We start from the raw sequence: 17,148 nt of genomic DNA on the forward strand, positions 1-17,148 counted from the left end.
GATCGCCAGTTCATCGCGTCATCCCGAGGCGCGCGAACTCAAGTTTGTGGGGTAAAGGACGATCGTCAGGACCTTCGACTTTACTTTACCTGAACTTCTTGGGAAGTCTAGCTGCACAGCAGTCCTATTATGAACGCACTTGTCTCGCTGTACCACAGAGTCGTCTTTCGTAAAGGCATCGCATCGAGTTTCGGATCTGATAGTCCATCGCACTACAAGCTCCCACGTTTCTGGATGCATGTCTGCCACTAGTCGTATATCCCAACAGATCACAGCCCGACACCGCCGCACATGCGAACGACTTGATGCCATCCCGAAAGTTTTACTTGATCTAAACCATCAGAGCGTCCACCTGAGCTCCTGAGCATCACCACACACCCCACATCTGAGGACACGTATACATACGACGGACATACAGCCAACAATGTCCACGATCTACAACTCCCAGCTCGACGCCTTCGAACTCCACCACCTCGTCCAGGAACTCTCCTCCTCCTCCACCCCACACCCTTCCACCACGAGTAGTCCGATCCTCGAAGCCCTCCAACACGCCCTCTCCGGCGCCACGGGAGCCGCCCTCTCCAACATCCTCATCTACCCTTTGGACCTGATCATCACCAGACTGCAGATCCAGCGCCAACTCCACAAACATACCACATCATCAAGCGACAGGTCGAGAAACGCGGAAGAATACAAGAGCTTAAGCGACGCCGTAACCAAAATCGCAGACAAGGATGGCTGGCAGGGCCTCTGGGCGGGGTGCAAGGGAGACACGATGAAGACGGTGTTGGATGTCGGCGGATTCTTTTTGGTGTATACTTGGGTCCGGGGGCGGGTACTCGCGAGGCGAAGCCGAGCAGCACATCTGACTGCGTGGGAGGAGCTGAGTGTGGGCTGGGTTAGCGGGAGTATGGTACGAGCGGTGGTGATGCCGTGGAGTGTTGTTGTTGCGCGGGCGCAGACGAGGGGGATGGGTCCATCGGGCTCTGACAGGGACCAGCAGAAGGGTGAATCGTTGCGGCAGATCGCTGAGCAAATCTACCGTGAAAAAGGCCTACAGGGCTTCTGGGCGGGGTATCAAGCCGCGTTAGTCCTTACGCTGAACCCCAGTCTGACGTTTGCGCTGCATGCGGTGCTGAGTCGGAGTCTGCCGCGGAGCCTGAGGGAGAAGCAGGGCGCAGTGACGACGTTCTTGGTGAGTGCAAGCAGTAAGGCTGTCGCGAGTGCGGTTATGTACCCGTTCAGTCTGGCGAAGACGCGGCTGATGGTCGGTGGGAGGCGGGAGAGGGAGTATGAGGAGGATGCAGAAAAAGAGGTTGAGGCGAAGGCGAGCGGAAATAAGGGATTGAAGAAGGAGATTGTGAGGGAGACGTTGTTGAGCACGTTGATGGGGATTGTTGAGAACGAGGGGATTGGGGGTTTGTATGAGGGTTTGGGGTTGGAGATGTGTAAGGGCTTTCTGAGTCACGGGATCACCATGGTCGTCAAACAAGCTGTGCAGCGGTTTGTTGTCAAACTATGGTATATCCTCAGTGTCTTGTCAAGACGGTACCGACGAAGAATAAGTGGAGAGAGGATGAAGAAAAGAGCGACGGAGACTGTCGAGTACTATAATCTTGCGATGGCGCGGGCGGGGGAAAAGATCGAGCATGGGGTGAAAGAGACGGTGGAATGGACGAGACAGAAGGCAAATGAAACGGCGGAGTTTGTGGGAGAGTATGTGGAAGAGGGCGATACGGAGGGTTGGAGGGAGGCGTATTTGGGCCCGTTGGACTTGTCGAGGTGGTTGGATGAGCGGAAGAAGTGATGGCTTGTTTGTGGTTCACGAGGATGGGTTTTGTGCTTATATCGGGTAAGTGTCTTTTGCGGCGAAGGCGTTGATGGGATGGACGTATGTAAAAATGCGGTCGATGGCATTCGGCATGGATCATTTCGGGCTCGACAGCACCACCAGAGCCTCCGGGACAGAGGACGTGTAGTAGCAAGTACTTCGATGGAAGAACGTCAATACGACTTTGTCGATCTCGTTGCTGATCTCCTTGACGCTTTTCCCATCGATCGTTGTGTCAACTATGCATGCCCACATGACCCTGCGCGTAAGGGAGGCGTGCTCATGTCCCGGCCCCTCCCAAAACCGATTGGACACATCACCTGGCTAGGCTCGAGTGCTAGAATGCTATGCTATGCCACATGCTATGCAAAGGAGAGTAACGCCGCGCTGATGCAATCATCGGTGCCTGTCCATCATGAGTCTCCATATCCATGGCCGAGGGTCTGCCTGGCCCTGAAGCTTCCCGTTGCATAGGCGTGGCCGTTCGCTTGTGAACATGGAGCAAATTTCTGCATCACTCCATATCCTCATCCTCTTCCATATCGTCGTCCGAATTCTCAAGATTCTCGAGCGCGTCTTTGATGTACTGTGCGGCCTGTGATTGCGTGTTAGCATACGTCCCGTCAGTCCCCGAACCGCTGACCAAACTCACCTTTGGATCCAAGTTCAAAGCCCTGGTAAACGCCCCCACCGCTTCGCCTCTTCTCCCCAACATCTTATACAGCCTGCCCATCAAAAACCAGACATTCGCCTCCTCCGGAGCCACATCCTGCAAGATCTTCAACTCCTCCAACGCCTCCTTCGGCCGATACAGCACCATCAAACACCTCGCCTTCTTGAACCGACTCAACGCCGACCCAGGACTTAACACGCAGGCGCGACTGTACATGGCGAGGGCCGGCTCGTACTGCTTCAGTCGTTCCAACACGACGCCAATACAGCAGATGAGGACAGCGTTGGTGGGGTTGATATTCGCGGCAGAGCGGTAGTGCCGTTCTGCGACGTCCCATTTGCCCATGCGCTCGTATACCTTGCCGAGGCCGTACCAGGCATTGTAGTGTCTGCTGTCGGCGGCGATGGCGCAGCGGTAGCGTCGAGTGCCTTCTCGAATTCTTCGCTTGCGATGTGTTCATGCCCTTGCAGGGTGAAGCCATAGGCGAAAGAAGGGTCGAGTTGAGTCGCACGGCGGAAACATCGGAGCGCTTGTTCGTGCTCGCGTTGGAGGGAGAAGGAGTTGCCAACTGCGACCCAGGCTTGTGGCGAGAGGCGGTCGATGTCCATGAGTTCGTGGGCGAGGTAAGCGAGCTCGATGTCGGCTTTCAGGTGCCACAGGACGGTGGAGTAGATCTCCATGTCCTCGAGGCGGGCGGGGGCTAGTTGGCGGACTCGGACGAAGAATTTCTCGGCGTCTGCGTACAGTGCCTGTTCGTAGTAGGATTTGCCGATCTGGGCGAGAATGTACGGCGTTTCGCGGGCTTGATGGGAGGGAATTATAGATCTGGATTGCGGTCTGGCAGTCGTATGTTGTTAAAGCCAGCTGAGCCGAGCCCATCTTGTCGCATACACCGAGCAGCGTATTCAACGCTTCCAGGTGGTAGTTGACGCTGTGGCCTTCCGATCTGACTTTGTGATGCGTCAATGACGGCACTGGAGGTATCTGTGCGTCTCTTCTTTCCGCGTCCATAGCATCTGTTGCGCCTGTTCTCGTCGGACGATTGCCACTGACGACTCTACCAACAGTTGACGTCGTTGCAACTCTGCCCTTGACCGTTGGTGCTCGAGGCTTCTTGATGTCTCGACCATCGCGGAGACCTAACGAGTTTGTGAACGATGATAACTTGCTCGGAGCAGGTCCGGCAGCACTAGGAGGTCTTGAGGCACCACCGGCAAGTCTATTGCTCCGTCTTGTGCCCTCTGCATTCGCCTGTGACGAAGCCGTGTTGGCGACGTGTCCGGAGATTGTTCTCTTATTAGGAGCCAATGGAGGCGCCGGATCTGGCAGTATCGCGGCTTCTTCTGAAGCACCCTTTCCTCTCGCCCTCGTCCGACTTGCACCAGTCTTGAAACGCGACAAAGGGTCTGTGACCTCATTTGCACTTCGCGCTTTTCGTATGGGCGCTGCTGGAGGTTCGTATATTCCGCCTACCGGTCCGCCGTGGAGCAAGCCATCGTCAGTATCGGCCACTGTTGATGGCGTCGGAGCGCCGTCATCTTCGGCGGTGCTGCCGAGGGTATTCACGCTCACTTTGCTACCGTTCAGCTTCTCCCACAGTGCTGTACTACCATGGCCTCCAGGCTTTGTCGTCGCCACGAATGGATCGGTGGCGTCTCTGTTTGTGCTATGTGATTGGAGTGGATGAGATGACACCGACGGTCTATCTGGCGGTAATTGGGTATTCTCCGCTCTATGAGCTTGCTTTGCCACAGCCTCCATCTCTGGCGAAAGCTTGAAGATATTGGGGACGTGTATTCGCACGCCCGAATCGCAAAGACCCTCGAACGCATCCGACATGAACGGGTTCAACTTCAGTGCCGCGGCCCAGCACTCTACGGCCTGCTCGTCGTTCTTATGTGCCTTCCATAGTTTGCCTTTCAGTGTAAGCACGGCGGCTGCATCTGGGAGATGCTGCCGCCGCGACTCAGTGTGCTGATTCCATGTTGATCTGTTTTGCCATAATACCTTGCTCTTCTCCAGCGCTGTCAAGCCGTCCACATATCTTCCCAGCTCTAAGCAAGCCTGCGCAAAGATGTATGCACAGCCAAGATGTGAGCCTCTTATGCCGTACGTCCAAGATGTATCGTAAGCGCCCTTGACGAAGCCAGACTGGTACTGGCAGTGTGCGAGCAGAAAAGCGGACTCGGGAGACTTGTGTTCATACGCGACGAGTCGTTGTGCGAGGAAGAGGGCATTCTTCATTAAGTTATTATCGATGTGGTAGTATATGAGGTGCCGTAACTGCGTAGGTAGATATGTCGTATTGGAGGGCGCCATGGCGGCATGGGGCTTGCTAAGCCGTAGGGTACTAAGCGTAGTAGATTGGCCGAGGATCGAGTGATCAGTGGGCGTCTTTTCTCGAACGTTCGGAAGAGTCGTCCAAGTCGTTACTGTGTTGAGACTTTGAGAGGTGAAGCCAAGGTCAAAACAATCGGATTCGCTGCAGATCAGATCAGGTGCTTTCAGTGAAGTAGACCAGATCGAAAGTGGCGATGTATTCAAGGCTGTTCGGCAGGCAGTGAAGCCATACTCCTCTACAAGCTGTTGCTGTGAGTCGAGCTTTAGGTGGTACGTACTAAGGATACACGTACAGCGTCGACTTGGTTGGTTACGAGAGGCTGGAGAAGCCGTCAACACGGCCCAACTGGCGCTTGCAGATCGATCGCCGCAAGCGCCGAAGCGGGCTGGAAATGAGCCCTAAACCCTAGCCAAGATTTCGCGCTGGATGACGCCAAACTCTCGTGGGCTAACCTTTTGGTTCTCTGCGGAGTTGAAGCGCTACTTAGATACTTGCGCCTGCCTCGACAACACTCTCTGCGGCACACTAACCTCCGAAAGGCCACACATCATGGCGAAAAGCGCCGCCAAACAACTCTCAACCCGCAACACCGCCCGCCTCAACCAAACCCACCTCATCACAGCCGCCCTGCACACCATCTTCCTCCTCTCCCGCTTCACCTTCCGCCGCAGCCTCTCCCTGACACGCTACACCCTCTTCTGCCTCCCCGCCACCCTGATCGAAGCATACCTGCACATCCTTGCCACCCCATCCTACGATCCCGAGGGCAAGATCCGCTCCGCGGGCTCGGACCTCAACGAGAAAGGCCTGACGGAGTTTATGTGGGATGTGCTGTACTGGACGTGGATCAATATGGTGCTGGTAGTTTTGGTGGGGAATTGGGGCTGGTGGGCGTATTTGGTCGTGCCGGGGTATGCAGCGTATGCTATTGTGCCGACTGTGGGTGGGATCAAGGGGATGTTGAGTGGGATGGGTGGAGGTGGTGTGGAGGGAGGTGCGGCTGGTCAGAGTAAACGGCAGCAGAAGATGGAGAAGAGGGGTGGGCAACGGGTGGCTTATAGGTGATGATATTGTCTCGTCCATGAGCAACAAGAAGGGTTTCCGAAGAGTGTTCTGTACAGTCTGGATTTGCTGCGATCGAGTTTTCCCTCAACCTGACTTGCTACTGATAATGATCTGACTTCGGTCAACAAGTACAGATCACAGTCCGAGGTCCATGACGTATCACAGAGGATTAACAAGCAGACTCGTCCCACCAGGTAGCAGGAACTGCTACCAAGGCGTGGCAATACAGCCACACGGAAGACGCCACTTCGTTCTGGAGGGTAAAAGGTGCAAGGTTGTGGGTAACATGCCTACTTATACCCCTTTGACAAAGTGCAGATCGGAGGCAAGCCGAAACAGTCACTCGCATGACTCATTCGAGACGTATTCACTGTCCAGGTCATGAGGTACGATCATGCGCAGACTGGTATTATTCACTGTAATGGGCAGCAGCTGCGTGGCCGAACCGAAGGGAGACAGGATACGTACGTTCCAGAATGGACAGCAACGCTTCTTGTCCAGAACCACCGGGTGCCACTGAATATTCCGCAGACTTTCGAGGGTGTGAGAATACCAGAATCGCGGTGCAGTTACAAGTGAATTTGAACGCAAGTCGAGCGTTGCTGCTACGGTAGGACCCCATCGGTGTCGCCTGTTCCCGCAGCACCGACACCATCACCAACATCACCATCTCCGCCGCCGCTACCATTAGCAGCCAGTCCGGCAGCCTCCTTCTTCTGCCTTTCCCGGTCCCGCCGCTTGAGCTTCTTCTCCCGGTTCCGTGCCGTTCTTTTCTCCCGTTCCTCTGGCGGCAAGTCCAGCTCGAGCTCGCCCTTTTCGTTGACGATCTTGGTCGGTTTGGGCTTGGGTTGAGAGCGTAGACGCGCGGCGAGGCGTTGGCGCAGGAGGATGCGCCGCTTTTTAGAGGGTTTGGGTCGCCGGTTGGTGGTAGTAGTAGTGTGGCGGTGATGCGTTGAGGAGGATGAGCGGAGGCATTTGTGGATCTGGGATAGAGGGAGATGGGCGCTTCGCCAGACTAATGCAGTGCCGGGCCACGGAGTTTGGGCAAGCGTAAGCAGCGTCGTTGGCGATATTGCTGTTGCGGCGTACTGTGCTCTGAGGGATGACGATGGATCTGTGAGGTAGTGTGTGTCGGGCCGTGGGCAAAGGAAGCGCCCTGCTTGTTCTGGGAGTGCTGAGCTTGGTGTTGGGCTTCGGGCCAATGTGATTATCCGTGGCGGTACGTTAGTCGTCGAGGTTGTTCCGTTGCCCTGATGATCTTCAACGGGCGTTGCCGTCGCCCCTGTCGGTGTGGAGAATAGTCGGAACTCGTACTGCTGATCTGCTTCACTCTGCTCCGCTGGTGGCTTTTGGGGGCCAGAGTGCTGTGGTGTGATGAAGTCGTACTCGAAACCATAGCTCATAGGTATGTGTCCCGATTTAAGTGTAGATGTGTCCTGGTCATCTATCTCGCTCAAGGCCGTCGCATCTTCCAAAGGCCCATCATCACCTCGCTGCTCAGCTTCGAAGTCCGATCTTTTGATCCTTTTGGCGTTCGGGACATCAAACATGGCGTTGGGAGATCCGAGATTCAGATCCCCACGATGGACAGATACGTATTAGATAATTTCATGAAGAAGAGGTTCGCGAATGCTCGGGAGGCTAGCTATGTGCCGCCTAGCGTCTGGGCAGGCTTTGCCTTTTTCCAGAAGGCATGGCCACTAAAAGTGCAGCTCCTTCCCTGTACGTCGCTCTTTCTCATTTGCACCTTGTCCAGCTTCATGGTCCCTGAATCATCTCGCGCTCTCGCTTCATGGGGCCAACACGCGAGTTCAACAGCTGTTGCTGTCTGTTCAAGCATTCTTGGCTGCTATGGCTTGAAGATTGCCGTCTCAGCCCCAGCAAAATGGACACCGTCGATCGACGCTACTCGCGCTGTTGGCCTGATTGATATCTTGAAACACCTATCTAGTGGCCGTTGAATGTCCTATGCTCGTCGCCCTAACCGTTTGTGCAATATCGGTGCTGCAAATAGCTTCGACGGCGCCAGATGTGCTGGCCTAGTATGTCTGGGCTAAGATTGTGCCACACTTGCAGCATCTTCGGCGTCGATGATGAACATGGCCATGCATGCATATATAGCGATCTCGACCTCCTGTTGAGTTGCGCTGGGGAGCAGAGAGGACAGTAGGTCACACGATACGCACTAAACATCACTACCATGTATACCTTTTTCGCGACGCTGGTCAGAAGGCAGCTGCTAGGGGGAGACGACGATGAAGACACGGAACACTGCCCGACGAACTTCAGCGATCTGAGTCAAGCAGATCCTATCATTGGCAACACGACATTCCATCGGGTCATGACGTACACGTCCGCGGCAACGATGGCAGTCTCCGTCGCGCTCGGTACCTACATGATCCTGGGCCAGTAAGTCATGCCGACGCGAATACTGTTGGACAGTGACTGACGAGCCACGCAATAGAATGTTCAGCTATCGTGAACCAAGATTCCAGAAACAGTACGTGAAATCCATCAAGCTAGGAGGACACCTCACTGACGCACGCTAGTCTCATTCGCATCATCCTCACGGGCCCGATCTTCGCCGTCTTTGCCTTCATCGGAGTTGCAAGCTACCGTGCCGCCCATTACATGGAAGCCCTTCTCACCTTGTACGAGATCTTCACACTCTACTCAATCTTCACGCTATGCGTCGAATACCTGGCTCCTGCGACAACGTGGGAAGCACAGCTCGTTCTCATGCAGAGCAACTCTGTCTTCTCCTTTTCAAGCTTTCGGAGGAAGTACTTTCGTGTGGTGCAGGTCATTCCTGTACTGATCATCGTGACACTTGTCACCATCATTACACATGCGCGGGAGTGCTGGCAGAGTGCAGAAAGTAGTCGTGCAGCTGGCATCGTTTCAATCATTGGCGTGAGTCAACGGCGTGTGCCCCACAGCTACAAACGCTTACCTTCGATCAGGCAATCAGCACAATCATGGCAATTTCTGGCATTCTTCCATTCCTCATGAAGCAGACGACATTGCTTAAGAAGATCGACCCCCAGATCGTTGGGAAACTACTTGCCGCCAAAATCATCGTGGTGGCAGAGATCGTCATTTCGCTCATATTCTCCATTCTGAGCTGGACGGATTCTTTCGAGCCTACAGCTACAGTCTCGCACAGTCAGTCGATGATCTCTCCTCATCAAAGTTATCATCGTGCTAATAGATCATCTCAGATGACATCAACGTCGGGGTTCACGTCTTCTCGACAGGCTGCCTCGCATTCATTACAACGATTTGCATGCTCCCATACTACCGCCCGGGTCAGTTCGAGAAGGCTCCTTGGGTCGCAGCTCCAGGTGATGGTCATTGGACTGACACTACACACGCTACACGTCGCGAGTCCGAGGAAACAGGCCCGCCCAAGCCGAAAGAAGCGTTATTGCTGCCCCGAAACAACAAGCAGCCAAGTCCCAAGAGAAGTCCGTTAAGAGCTGTCTGGGATGTCGTCAACGTTAGTGATGTTGCTATTGCTGTGTGGCGTGGAATCAAGCTGTTATTCGGTCGGCCTCGTCTGCAGAACAGAGCGGGCATGGAGCCGAATAGAGGGTACGCGCCTGTGGCTCAGGGCGGTGAGGCAGGAGAAGAGCTGCCGGAGTACCGTCGTTCGTGATTCGACCTGCCGGAGCCTTTATAGATCGGGTTTCGACCTGGTGTGGAATAGACTCACGGATGGTGCACAGGATTACTGGGCTGCTTTGAGCGTTGGTTGAGCTTCGGCGCAAGGAGTTACGGTGACTCTTGTCCAGGTCGAGGTAGCCTGCGAACATGTCTTCAGAGGTACACGGGCAGTGCTCTGGGTCGAGGACCGTCGAGCGCTCGATACTTGATGCAGCTTACAGTTTCGCTACTGGAGCAACCGGACACTCGATATAAAGAGGTCGTCGGATGTCCGCTGCTCTAGCCGTGAGGAGTCATGGGACTCGATGTAGGCACATACAGTCAGAATTGTTCTCGGCTGTTGCATAACAGCCAGTCCGCTTGATAGCAGTCCGCGGCCGGTGACAGAGCTGCCAGGGGCTGTCGTATCGATCACGCTGAGGCCTAAGGCTCCACCCCCAAGGCGTCCAGGCGACGCAGCAGCCACTTACTCCAGGCAGCACAATAGAAGGCAACAGTTTCTTCATTGTCTGCTTATCCAAACGCACGGAGTTGCGATGCTGGATCGATGCATCGAGGCGGCTTGCTCTTTAGTGATCAATTCGCCTCGGCCACCTCATCAATAGCAGAAGGAAGTGGCAATGGAAGCAGGAGTAGCAGCAGCACTGACAGTACTAGCATCCCCATCCGCAGGAAGGCGGCGACCTTTAAGCTTGACCCCTCAAGACCACTTGGACCACAATGCCTGCGATGCCGCAAGAGACGTGTGAAATGCGATTCAGCAAAGCCAGGCTGCGCGCGATGTAGGCATGACGATCATGATTGTCCAGGGTATGGCGGTAAGGAAGCTGCCTGGACGGTCAAGACACAGGCGAGTATGGCGGATGTCTCTAGGGCAGCAAAGCCTTCGACTAGCCCTGAAGGAGAGACTGGTTGCGCGTCTTTGGTGTACAGAGGATCTCAATCTTCTAGGTGGGAAGACTCTACAGCGGCTTGGGAGGAGACATCGAGCCTCACCATTTTATCATCTGAGACGACATCACTAATCGAAATGCCATCTGAAGACCGTTCCTTGACACCATACTATGGATTCACGCATCCCGCCGCGCCAGGACCGCAGCTCCGCCAAGCGTCCCATCCAACCTTACCATCCAGCCAGCAATTAGGCCGGCCCCTCCTCTCCCACCTCTGGAACCCCTTCCTCCCCTACCTCCACCACCAATCCCCAACCCTTACCGTCCTCGATCACGAAGCCTACCTCTTCGCCGACTGCCTGCACTACTACAACGAGATCATGCGCCCGCTCCTTGTCGGCTGCCTCATCCCCAACCAGCCCCGGGAGTTCCGCACCGAGGAGTGGATCAACACGCCCCCGCTCATGAAGCACGCCACTGTCTACGCACTATCCACGCATCGCATGGCGCGAGGTGAGGATTTTCCGGAGCTGAAGACGCAGCGGTTGGTGCACAGGGGCAAGACGGTCGTGCTCCTGCGGCAAGCGCTGGAGATGTTGCAGGGGAGTCAGTGGGCGGCGTTTGTGATGATTGTGCAATTCCTGGGCGGGGAGATTGCGACGAGTAGTGTGAGTGGATGGCAAACGCACTTTGAGGCCGCGTGGCGGATGTTGGAGAGTATTGGGGGAGGAACTGGGAGGGTGGGGGATGGGGTCGAGTATTGTTGGAATTTGTGCGAGGAGCCGCAGTTGGCTTGTGTGTATTTGGTGCAGGTTGAGGTGTTTAGTGCGACGACCGCGCCGGTTTGGGTGATGGGAAGGGGGAGAGAAAGGGAGGTTGTAAGGGTGTTGGGGAGGAAAGATTTGGGGGATATGGAGGATCGGTTTGTGGCGAGTATGTGTGCTTGTCCGCTCGAGATTGTGAGGACTTTGGCGGAGATTAATGGGTTGCGTGCTGAGTTGTATGCTTTGCAGAGAACACCAGATCGAGGAGAGGGTTTTGCGGTCGATGGCGAAAGTGAGGTATCGACACGGTTGTGGAATATCTTGACACGACTGCTTTCGTTCAAAGCGACCAATTGGGTAGAGCGAACTCTGATGCGGCACGATGCCCAAGTCGTTCATGCGGAGACGGCAGGAGGCTTCGATCGACAAGCGATGACAGAGTCATGGACACGTCTGGCAGATTGCTATCGATCGGCGACAGTCATCTACCTCCTTCGAGCATGCGCTTCTTCTCACCTATCGACAGCGCTGCCCGAAGGGTGCAGAGCGTTCATGGAGGACTCAGAAGAAGTCCTGAATGAGCACCAACACATACTGTCCATGAGTCTGGCATACCTCCTGCGAGGTCTTGGTTTCCGGCAGACTGATATCCGTGGGCCGATACTGTGGAGATTCATCTACTGGCCAGTGTTCATAGAAGCATATGAGTTCACGGGATGGTCTCCGAAGGCGGCTGATAGCTGCGCGACAGCTGAAGTCGACGGACGACTGGATAGGATGAGGCTATTGGGTCGACAGACTGGTGCGATGTGCATGTCAGATGCTGCTGAGTTGTTGAAGAAGGTGGCGAGAGAGCGCAAAGGTAAGCAAGCGTGGCATTGGGACGATGCGTTCCCACAGCGAGTGTTACTTTCTGTATGATCCAATCTGAACCAAGGGCGACTGTTCAGATGATCTCTCGAGGGACGAGAAGGTGATGGCTGATGATGACTTCGTACTGTGTTCAGTGTGAAGTCAACGTTAGGCGGCCTGCAAGGTCTACTCGAGGACGGGGTCATCATGATTCTGCGTATGAAGAGGCAGTGACACCGACGACTGACCATCGAATGCTAGAGCATCTGTATCAGACTACAAGGGGATCGGGCTTCATGTTGGACCTGTCGGCAAGGGCTGGCGCCCTGAAGTCAAACACGTTCTGGCAACTTTCACGCTAGTGGTTTGATGCCAGCGTCTCTCTTCTGATGACGCATTCAGATGTCGTGGCAAAGGCTCGCCCCACCAGGCAGCGACGTGTGCTGTTCGAGCGTGGCAAGCTTCCACCAGAATATTTCCTCGGTGGAGAAAGAAAGGAAAGGTGGTCTGGGGGCAAAGCCAGGTACTTATAGATCTTTTCACGCAGTGAAGAGGCGCCGGGCATAATGGTTGATCCGATGACTCGGCCAGCAAGCATTCACTGTTCGTTGCATGATTCGTTTCCGGCTGCTGCCTGGTAACATTCACTCGATATGGGCATGAGCTCCTTCACCAAAGTTACAGAATCCTTTCATTGCAGGAGACACTTCCTCGCTCTAGTGAGTAGATTGCGTTGGCGTTACGCACCTCCTGCCGTTCCGAGCTCAAGGCTAAGTTGTCCACCTATCGTCTCAAACAGCTTTCAATCACGTATGAAATTGCACTCAGGCAGGTCTGCCACTGTGATTCGTGAAATAGCCCGGAAACAACCACTCAAGCTTCTTCAACGCATCAGCACCCATACCTTCCTGTTTCGTGCTCACACCAAAGCGTCTCTGACCCTCCCAAGCCTTGCCTGCCCGAAGATCCGCATACTCATCTTTCCCCATCTCGTCCAGCACAGCCGCAACCAAGCCCTTCGCGTTCTCCAAATTGGCCCTCATGTGACCCATTACCATCTCGACGCTGACATCTTCCTCACCCTTCCAGCAGTCGTAGTCCGTGCTCATGATGATCTGCCATATCCGATCTCAGCCTCTCTGGCGAGCTTTGCCTCCGGGAACGAGCTCATATTGATCACATCGCCGCCCCATAATCGGTACATCTTGCTCTCCGCGCGAGTGCTGAAGGTCGGGCCTTGGATGACGACTGTCGTTCCGCCGTTGTGTAGCTTCGAATCGCCTTGTAGGGCACCGGCACATTTCAGCACAGCTTGGCGGATGCCCTCGTCGTATGGATCGGCCATAGGAACATGACAGACTAGACCCTCGCCGAAAAAGGTGCTGGGGCGACCCCACGTGCGGTCGATGACTTGGTCTGGAACAACGAAGTCTCGTGGTCGGATCTCCTCTCGCAATGAGCCTGCGGCGGAGAAGGAGACGATAGCTCGCACGCCAATATGTCGGAGGGCAGCGATATTGGCGCGATTCGGGACTTCAGAAGGCGCAAACTGGTGGTTGACTCCATGTCGTGAGAGAAAGGCGACTGGAAGGACCTTTCCAGAAGGGGTTGTGTGCTCGAGGACGACGATCGGTGATGCTGGTTTGCCCCATGGTGTGTCGATATCTAAAGACGCAGCAGTCTTGAAGCCTGGGAGGTCGTAAAAGCCGGTCCCTCCTATGACCGCCACAGGAATTGTGCCAGAATACGTGCTTGGTAAGGAAGCCATGGTGATGGGGTGCCGATTCGGTGACAAAGCGAGCACGCAATATATTCGTCGGATCAACCACCAGTTAGATCTTCAGAGGCAAGCAAGCGCCGCTTTGACAGGGACTGAAAGTAGGTCGACTGGATTGTGGCTAAGGCTTGATATTTTCTACGTGATAGCAGTCTCTATGAAGTGTTGAGGCTCAACTGCGAGGCTTAAGGCCTACTGGGACTGGAAAAAAAAGTTGCGATAGATGCAGTCATCCGGCTTAGAAACTCAATGCTTGGCAAGCACGTGCTTACTCGCCTTACCACAACCATAGAGAAAGCAAACAGCCTCTGCTACTCAACGGTTACGTTCCCAAACAAGTTTCTTCGATCCTAGGGAGCTCAGCACGACTTCATGAGTGCCTGAGGGTAGAGCTCAGCTGCAGCGTGCAGCACTGTATCGAAACGGAAATCGAGCGCGATAGATGGATCACTCTTACGGCGATAGGTGAGGGGCCCTGGGCTCGAAGCCGCGCATGACGGGTAACAATGGCACAGGTTGGTAAGGTTCCAGTCAATTCAAGACCACGGTGGCGTACCTGTATATGAGCAATGCCTCGACCGTGCAATGTGTCTGAGCAACTGGCCGCCCCAGACCATGCTGCGTCCTGAGGCCAGGCACGCTTTGGTCGGCATGGCGAGTGTCAGAAGGCAATTGACGCACATTGTTGCTAGAAGTTGACGGCCTCACCAGGAGTTGAACATGAGCACGACAAGACGCCTCGCCCAGTACGATGTTGGCTCCCAATAATGAGAATCCTCGCTCCCACGTGGCTGTGACCAGACATGGCATCCTTGCTTGGGTGTGTTGGTAAACCTGCGAGAGCCGAAAGACCTGGTTGAATAGCGGCTACGTCTACTTTGCTGGGCGCTCTTACATTAGACAAGCATGAAGAATCTGGAGGGAATCTCGAAACACCACGTTGCGGCCCATCCTCGCTGAAAATTGTAGAGGTGTCAGCATGGTTGATTGGGTCCATCGTGGCAGTATATTGAGCAGTGGCAAATGCTTCCCTGTTGTCGATCCCTGATTCCAAGACAGCATCGCAGATTCGCGAGTCGACATGTCCTGACTCCTAGCATAACCAAGATTTGATCCAAGATAACGCGATCTTCGATGCGAACGGTAAGGAGATTGAGATGATGTTGTTCAAATACCAACTTTGCCAACAAGTCTCACGAACAACTCCCGGCGGCGGACATTATTCTCAAAAGCGTATCTTTGCGCGTTCATCACAACATGCAAGTTGGCAGCATTGTCGATGGTCGCTGAGTTCTCGATGATGACGTGGTTCATCGAGATCTTTTGACACAGCACGTGACTTCGTGATCACATATGACGTCTTCAGTCGCGCCATTGTTTTGATTTTCTCCGCATCATCGCGTCTTCCCTGTATGAATCCTTAGCGGTTACGGAAAATATCAAAAGTTCGCCTTGATGGAGTTCGCATCCGTCCAGGTTGACGCAATACATCGGCGATCTGGTCGACAACTCACTGTCTCTGAAACTTCCTGCCATAGTCATTGGCTTGTCGCGTCAAAGCAAGGCGTCGAGGCGACACGCGCGTGGGAGGGGTACATCACTTCATGTAGCTTAGCAGTATCAACAAACGCTGCATTGACTCTCGCATGTCGCAGAATCGACGGCGCATCTCGGGCATGCTAAGGACGCATCGTGCGATGACAAGTCAAGTCCAACTACTTTGAATTCATATCAGCTCGAAAACAGGGTTCATGTAATCCTGAGCGATGTCTTCGCAAGATAGCCTTCGGTACCACGGACGAGGCCTCGAGACGCTCGCATAGTCTATCGTGGCTCTCAGCTGTGCCCGGCGCCGGACTCGCCGACGTGGTGATAGTTCTCCAGTACCGGAAAAGTCTAAGGGAGCAATAAACTACCGTGTTTTGTATGCAATTGCCCAAAAAGTACTCGCACCGTTTGACGAAGTCCGCTAATGTGGGAGCTGACATGTCGCACTATCACAAAATTGGTCGTTATTGCTCGGAGTTCGTGGGCAAACGTTGCTCCCAGAAGCTCGACATGTGCAATGAGAGGTCCTGTTGCAAGCACCGTCTCACGTTTTTGTCACGACGTTCATCATCACTATGTGCTCAATCATGATACTACCGTCTCCGCAGCGCCCGTCGCGAACAAGGCCAGCAGCCGAGACCGACGCCAGCGTTGATGGAGTATAGCCGTCTCATCTGATCAGCCCGGGGATGACTTGCAGCCCCAGAGTTGAGGCTCATCCTGCTGATGCCTTTCAAGTCCCTGGACTGCAAGGCAAGAATGTGGAAAAATATATTCTAGATCTGCACAGGCCTGTGTGAACTCCCCACAAAGCAGCATTCTTCTGATTCTATTTTCATAGACTTTGAGTGCGAGGAATTTTGATCGTCAGAGCTGCTCCAGGACGAGGGGATCGCAGCGGTGGATTGTGCGCAAAAAGGCGTCGGATATCCCCTCAGCAACATTATGTGGCTTGAAGTGGGCAAGGCGTATCGGGCTGACAGGCCTGACGCCGGCGTTATCGCGTGTTGAAACTTGCCAGGGATCCAACGAACCTCTGTTGCAGCTACTCCTGTGTACATGCAAATGAAATTGATCAGCCTCAGGCATGTTCGATACCGTCGGAGAGGAGAGATCACCGTGGCACCGACTGTCGTGATTTTTGAGTTAGAGTGTACCAAACATTGCACGTGAATTGCAAGTTACCCGGAGCTGGAAATGGCATTCATTCGACACCTCCAAAACCTGTTCCTGAATCCATATCGCATCGAAAGTCAGTGCGGAAATCGAAGATTGGAAGCACGTTATGGGCGGCTTGTGCGCTGAATGGGCAGGCCTAGGAGGCTTGAATCTGGATCCCTGGCAGTGAGTCTGAGCGTGACCCAATGGACGCCTGTTGGGTCCATAATCAATTTTTTAGCGGTTAGCTGCACAGTTTGATAAGCTGCTTGGTTTGACACTTGGAGACCCGAGGCCAGCCAAACTCCCGGGCAACCACTAGTCCTGCGTTACTGCAAGGACTTGCTCGATGTGACCTCTTTCATAAGCCGAGCTTCCTTCCTCCTTCTTCAGCCCACCTGTTGTCTGCAGGTGAAGGTCCATTCGAGTTGACCAGTGCTGTAAGGTAAGGAGGCTCGTTGTCGAGGGCACTCTTGCAGTTGGTGGCTTCTCCCTCCACCAACTATCTCAACGACCATCCCGGCCCTTCGACATTGTCTGCGAGACCTCCAACCCCAGAACCGTCTCAGACCTCACAGCC

General features: G+C 54.4%; 7 protein-coding genes across 7 annotated transcripts; 4 read left to right on the forward strand and 3 right to left on the reverse strand.

Moving 5' to 3' along the window:
* Positions 1-424: 424 nt before the first annotated feature.
* Positions 425-1,807, forward strand: AB675_11434 (Peroxisomal adenine nucleotide transporter 1; the record flags this gene model as incomplete). Its single annotated transcript, XM_018140280.1, has 1 exon — positions 425-1,807. The coding sequence occupies one exon, from the start codon at positions 425-427 to the stop codon at positions 1,805-1,807; it is 1,383 nt and encodes a 460-aa protein (XP_018000035.1).
* A 538-nt stretch (positions 1,808-2,345) lies between these two features.
* On the reverse strand, positions 2,346-4,823 carry AB675_11435 (Protein bimA; the record flags this gene model as incomplete). The annotated part of the gene is made up of 4 exons (XM_018140281.1): positions 2,346-2,426; positions 2,484-2,827; positions 2,878-3,277; positions 3,396-4,823. The coding sequence occupies 4 exons, from the start codon at positions 4,821-4,823 to the stop codon at positions 2,346-2,348; spliced, it is 2,253 nt and encodes a 750-aa protein (XP_017999890.1).
* Positions 4,824-5,394: 571 nt separating this feature from the next.
* On the forward strand, positions 5,395-5,910 carry AB675_11436 (uncharacterized protein; the record flags this gene model as incomplete). Its single annotated transcript, XM_018140282.1, has 1 exon — positions 5,395-5,910. The coding sequence occupies one exon, from the start codon at positions 5,395-5,397 to the stop codon at positions 5,908-5,910; it is 516 nt and encodes a 171-aa protein (XP_017999937.1).
* Positions 5,911-6,515: 605 nt separating this feature from the next.
* AB675_11437 (uncharacterized protein) lies at positions 6,516-7,460 on the reverse strand (the record flags this gene model as incomplete). Its single annotated transcript, XM_018140283.1, has 1 exon — positions 6,516-7,460. The coding sequence occupies one exon, from the start codon at positions 7,458-7,460 to the stop codon at positions 6,516-6,518; it is 945 nt and encodes a 314-aa protein (XP_018000168.1).
* Positions 7,461-8,110: 650 nt separating this feature from the next.
* Positions 8,111-9,568, forward strand: AB675_11438 (uncharacterized protein; the record flags this gene model as incomplete). Its single annotated transcript, XM_018140284.1, has 5 exons — positions 8,111-8,319; positions 8,375-8,410; positions 8,460-8,823; positions 8,874-9,075; positions 9,132-9,568. The coding sequence occupies 5 exons, from the start codon at positions 8,111-8,113 to the stop codon at positions 9,566-9,568; spliced, it is 1,248 nt and encodes a 415-aa protein (XP_017999843.1).
* A 1,038-nt stretch (positions 9,569-10,606) lies between these two features.
* Positions 10,607-12,154, forward strand: AB675_11439 (uncharacterized protein; the record flags this gene model as incomplete). Its single annotated transcript, XM_018140285.1, has 1 exon — positions 10,607-12,154. The coding sequence occupies one exon, from the start codon at positions 10,607-10,609 to the stop codon at positions 12,152-12,154; it is 1,548 nt and encodes a 515-aa protein (XP_018000083.1).
* Positions 12,155-12,909: 755 nt separating this feature from the next.
* On the reverse strand, positions 12,910-13,853 carry AB675_11440 (S-methyl-5'-thioadenosine phosphorylase; the record flags this gene model as incomplete). The annotated part of the gene is made up of 2 exons (XM_018140287.1): positions 12,910-13,200; positions 13,266-13,853. 2 exons carry the CDS (start codon positions 13,851-13,853, stop codon positions 12,910-12,912), a joined length of 879 nt encoding a protein of 292 aa, XP_018000097.1.
* Between the last annotated feature and the right edge of the window lie 3,295 nt (positions 13,854-17,148).

Source organism: Cyphellophora attinorum (assembly GCF_001299255.1).
Source record: "Cyphellophora attinorum strain CBS 131958 chromosome Unknown Contig13, whole genome shotgun sequence".
Classification (NCBI taxonomy): domain Eukaryota; kingdom Fungi; phylum Ascomycota; class Eurotiomycetes; order Chaetothyriales; family Cyphellophoraceae; genus Cyphellophora; species Cyphellophora attinorum.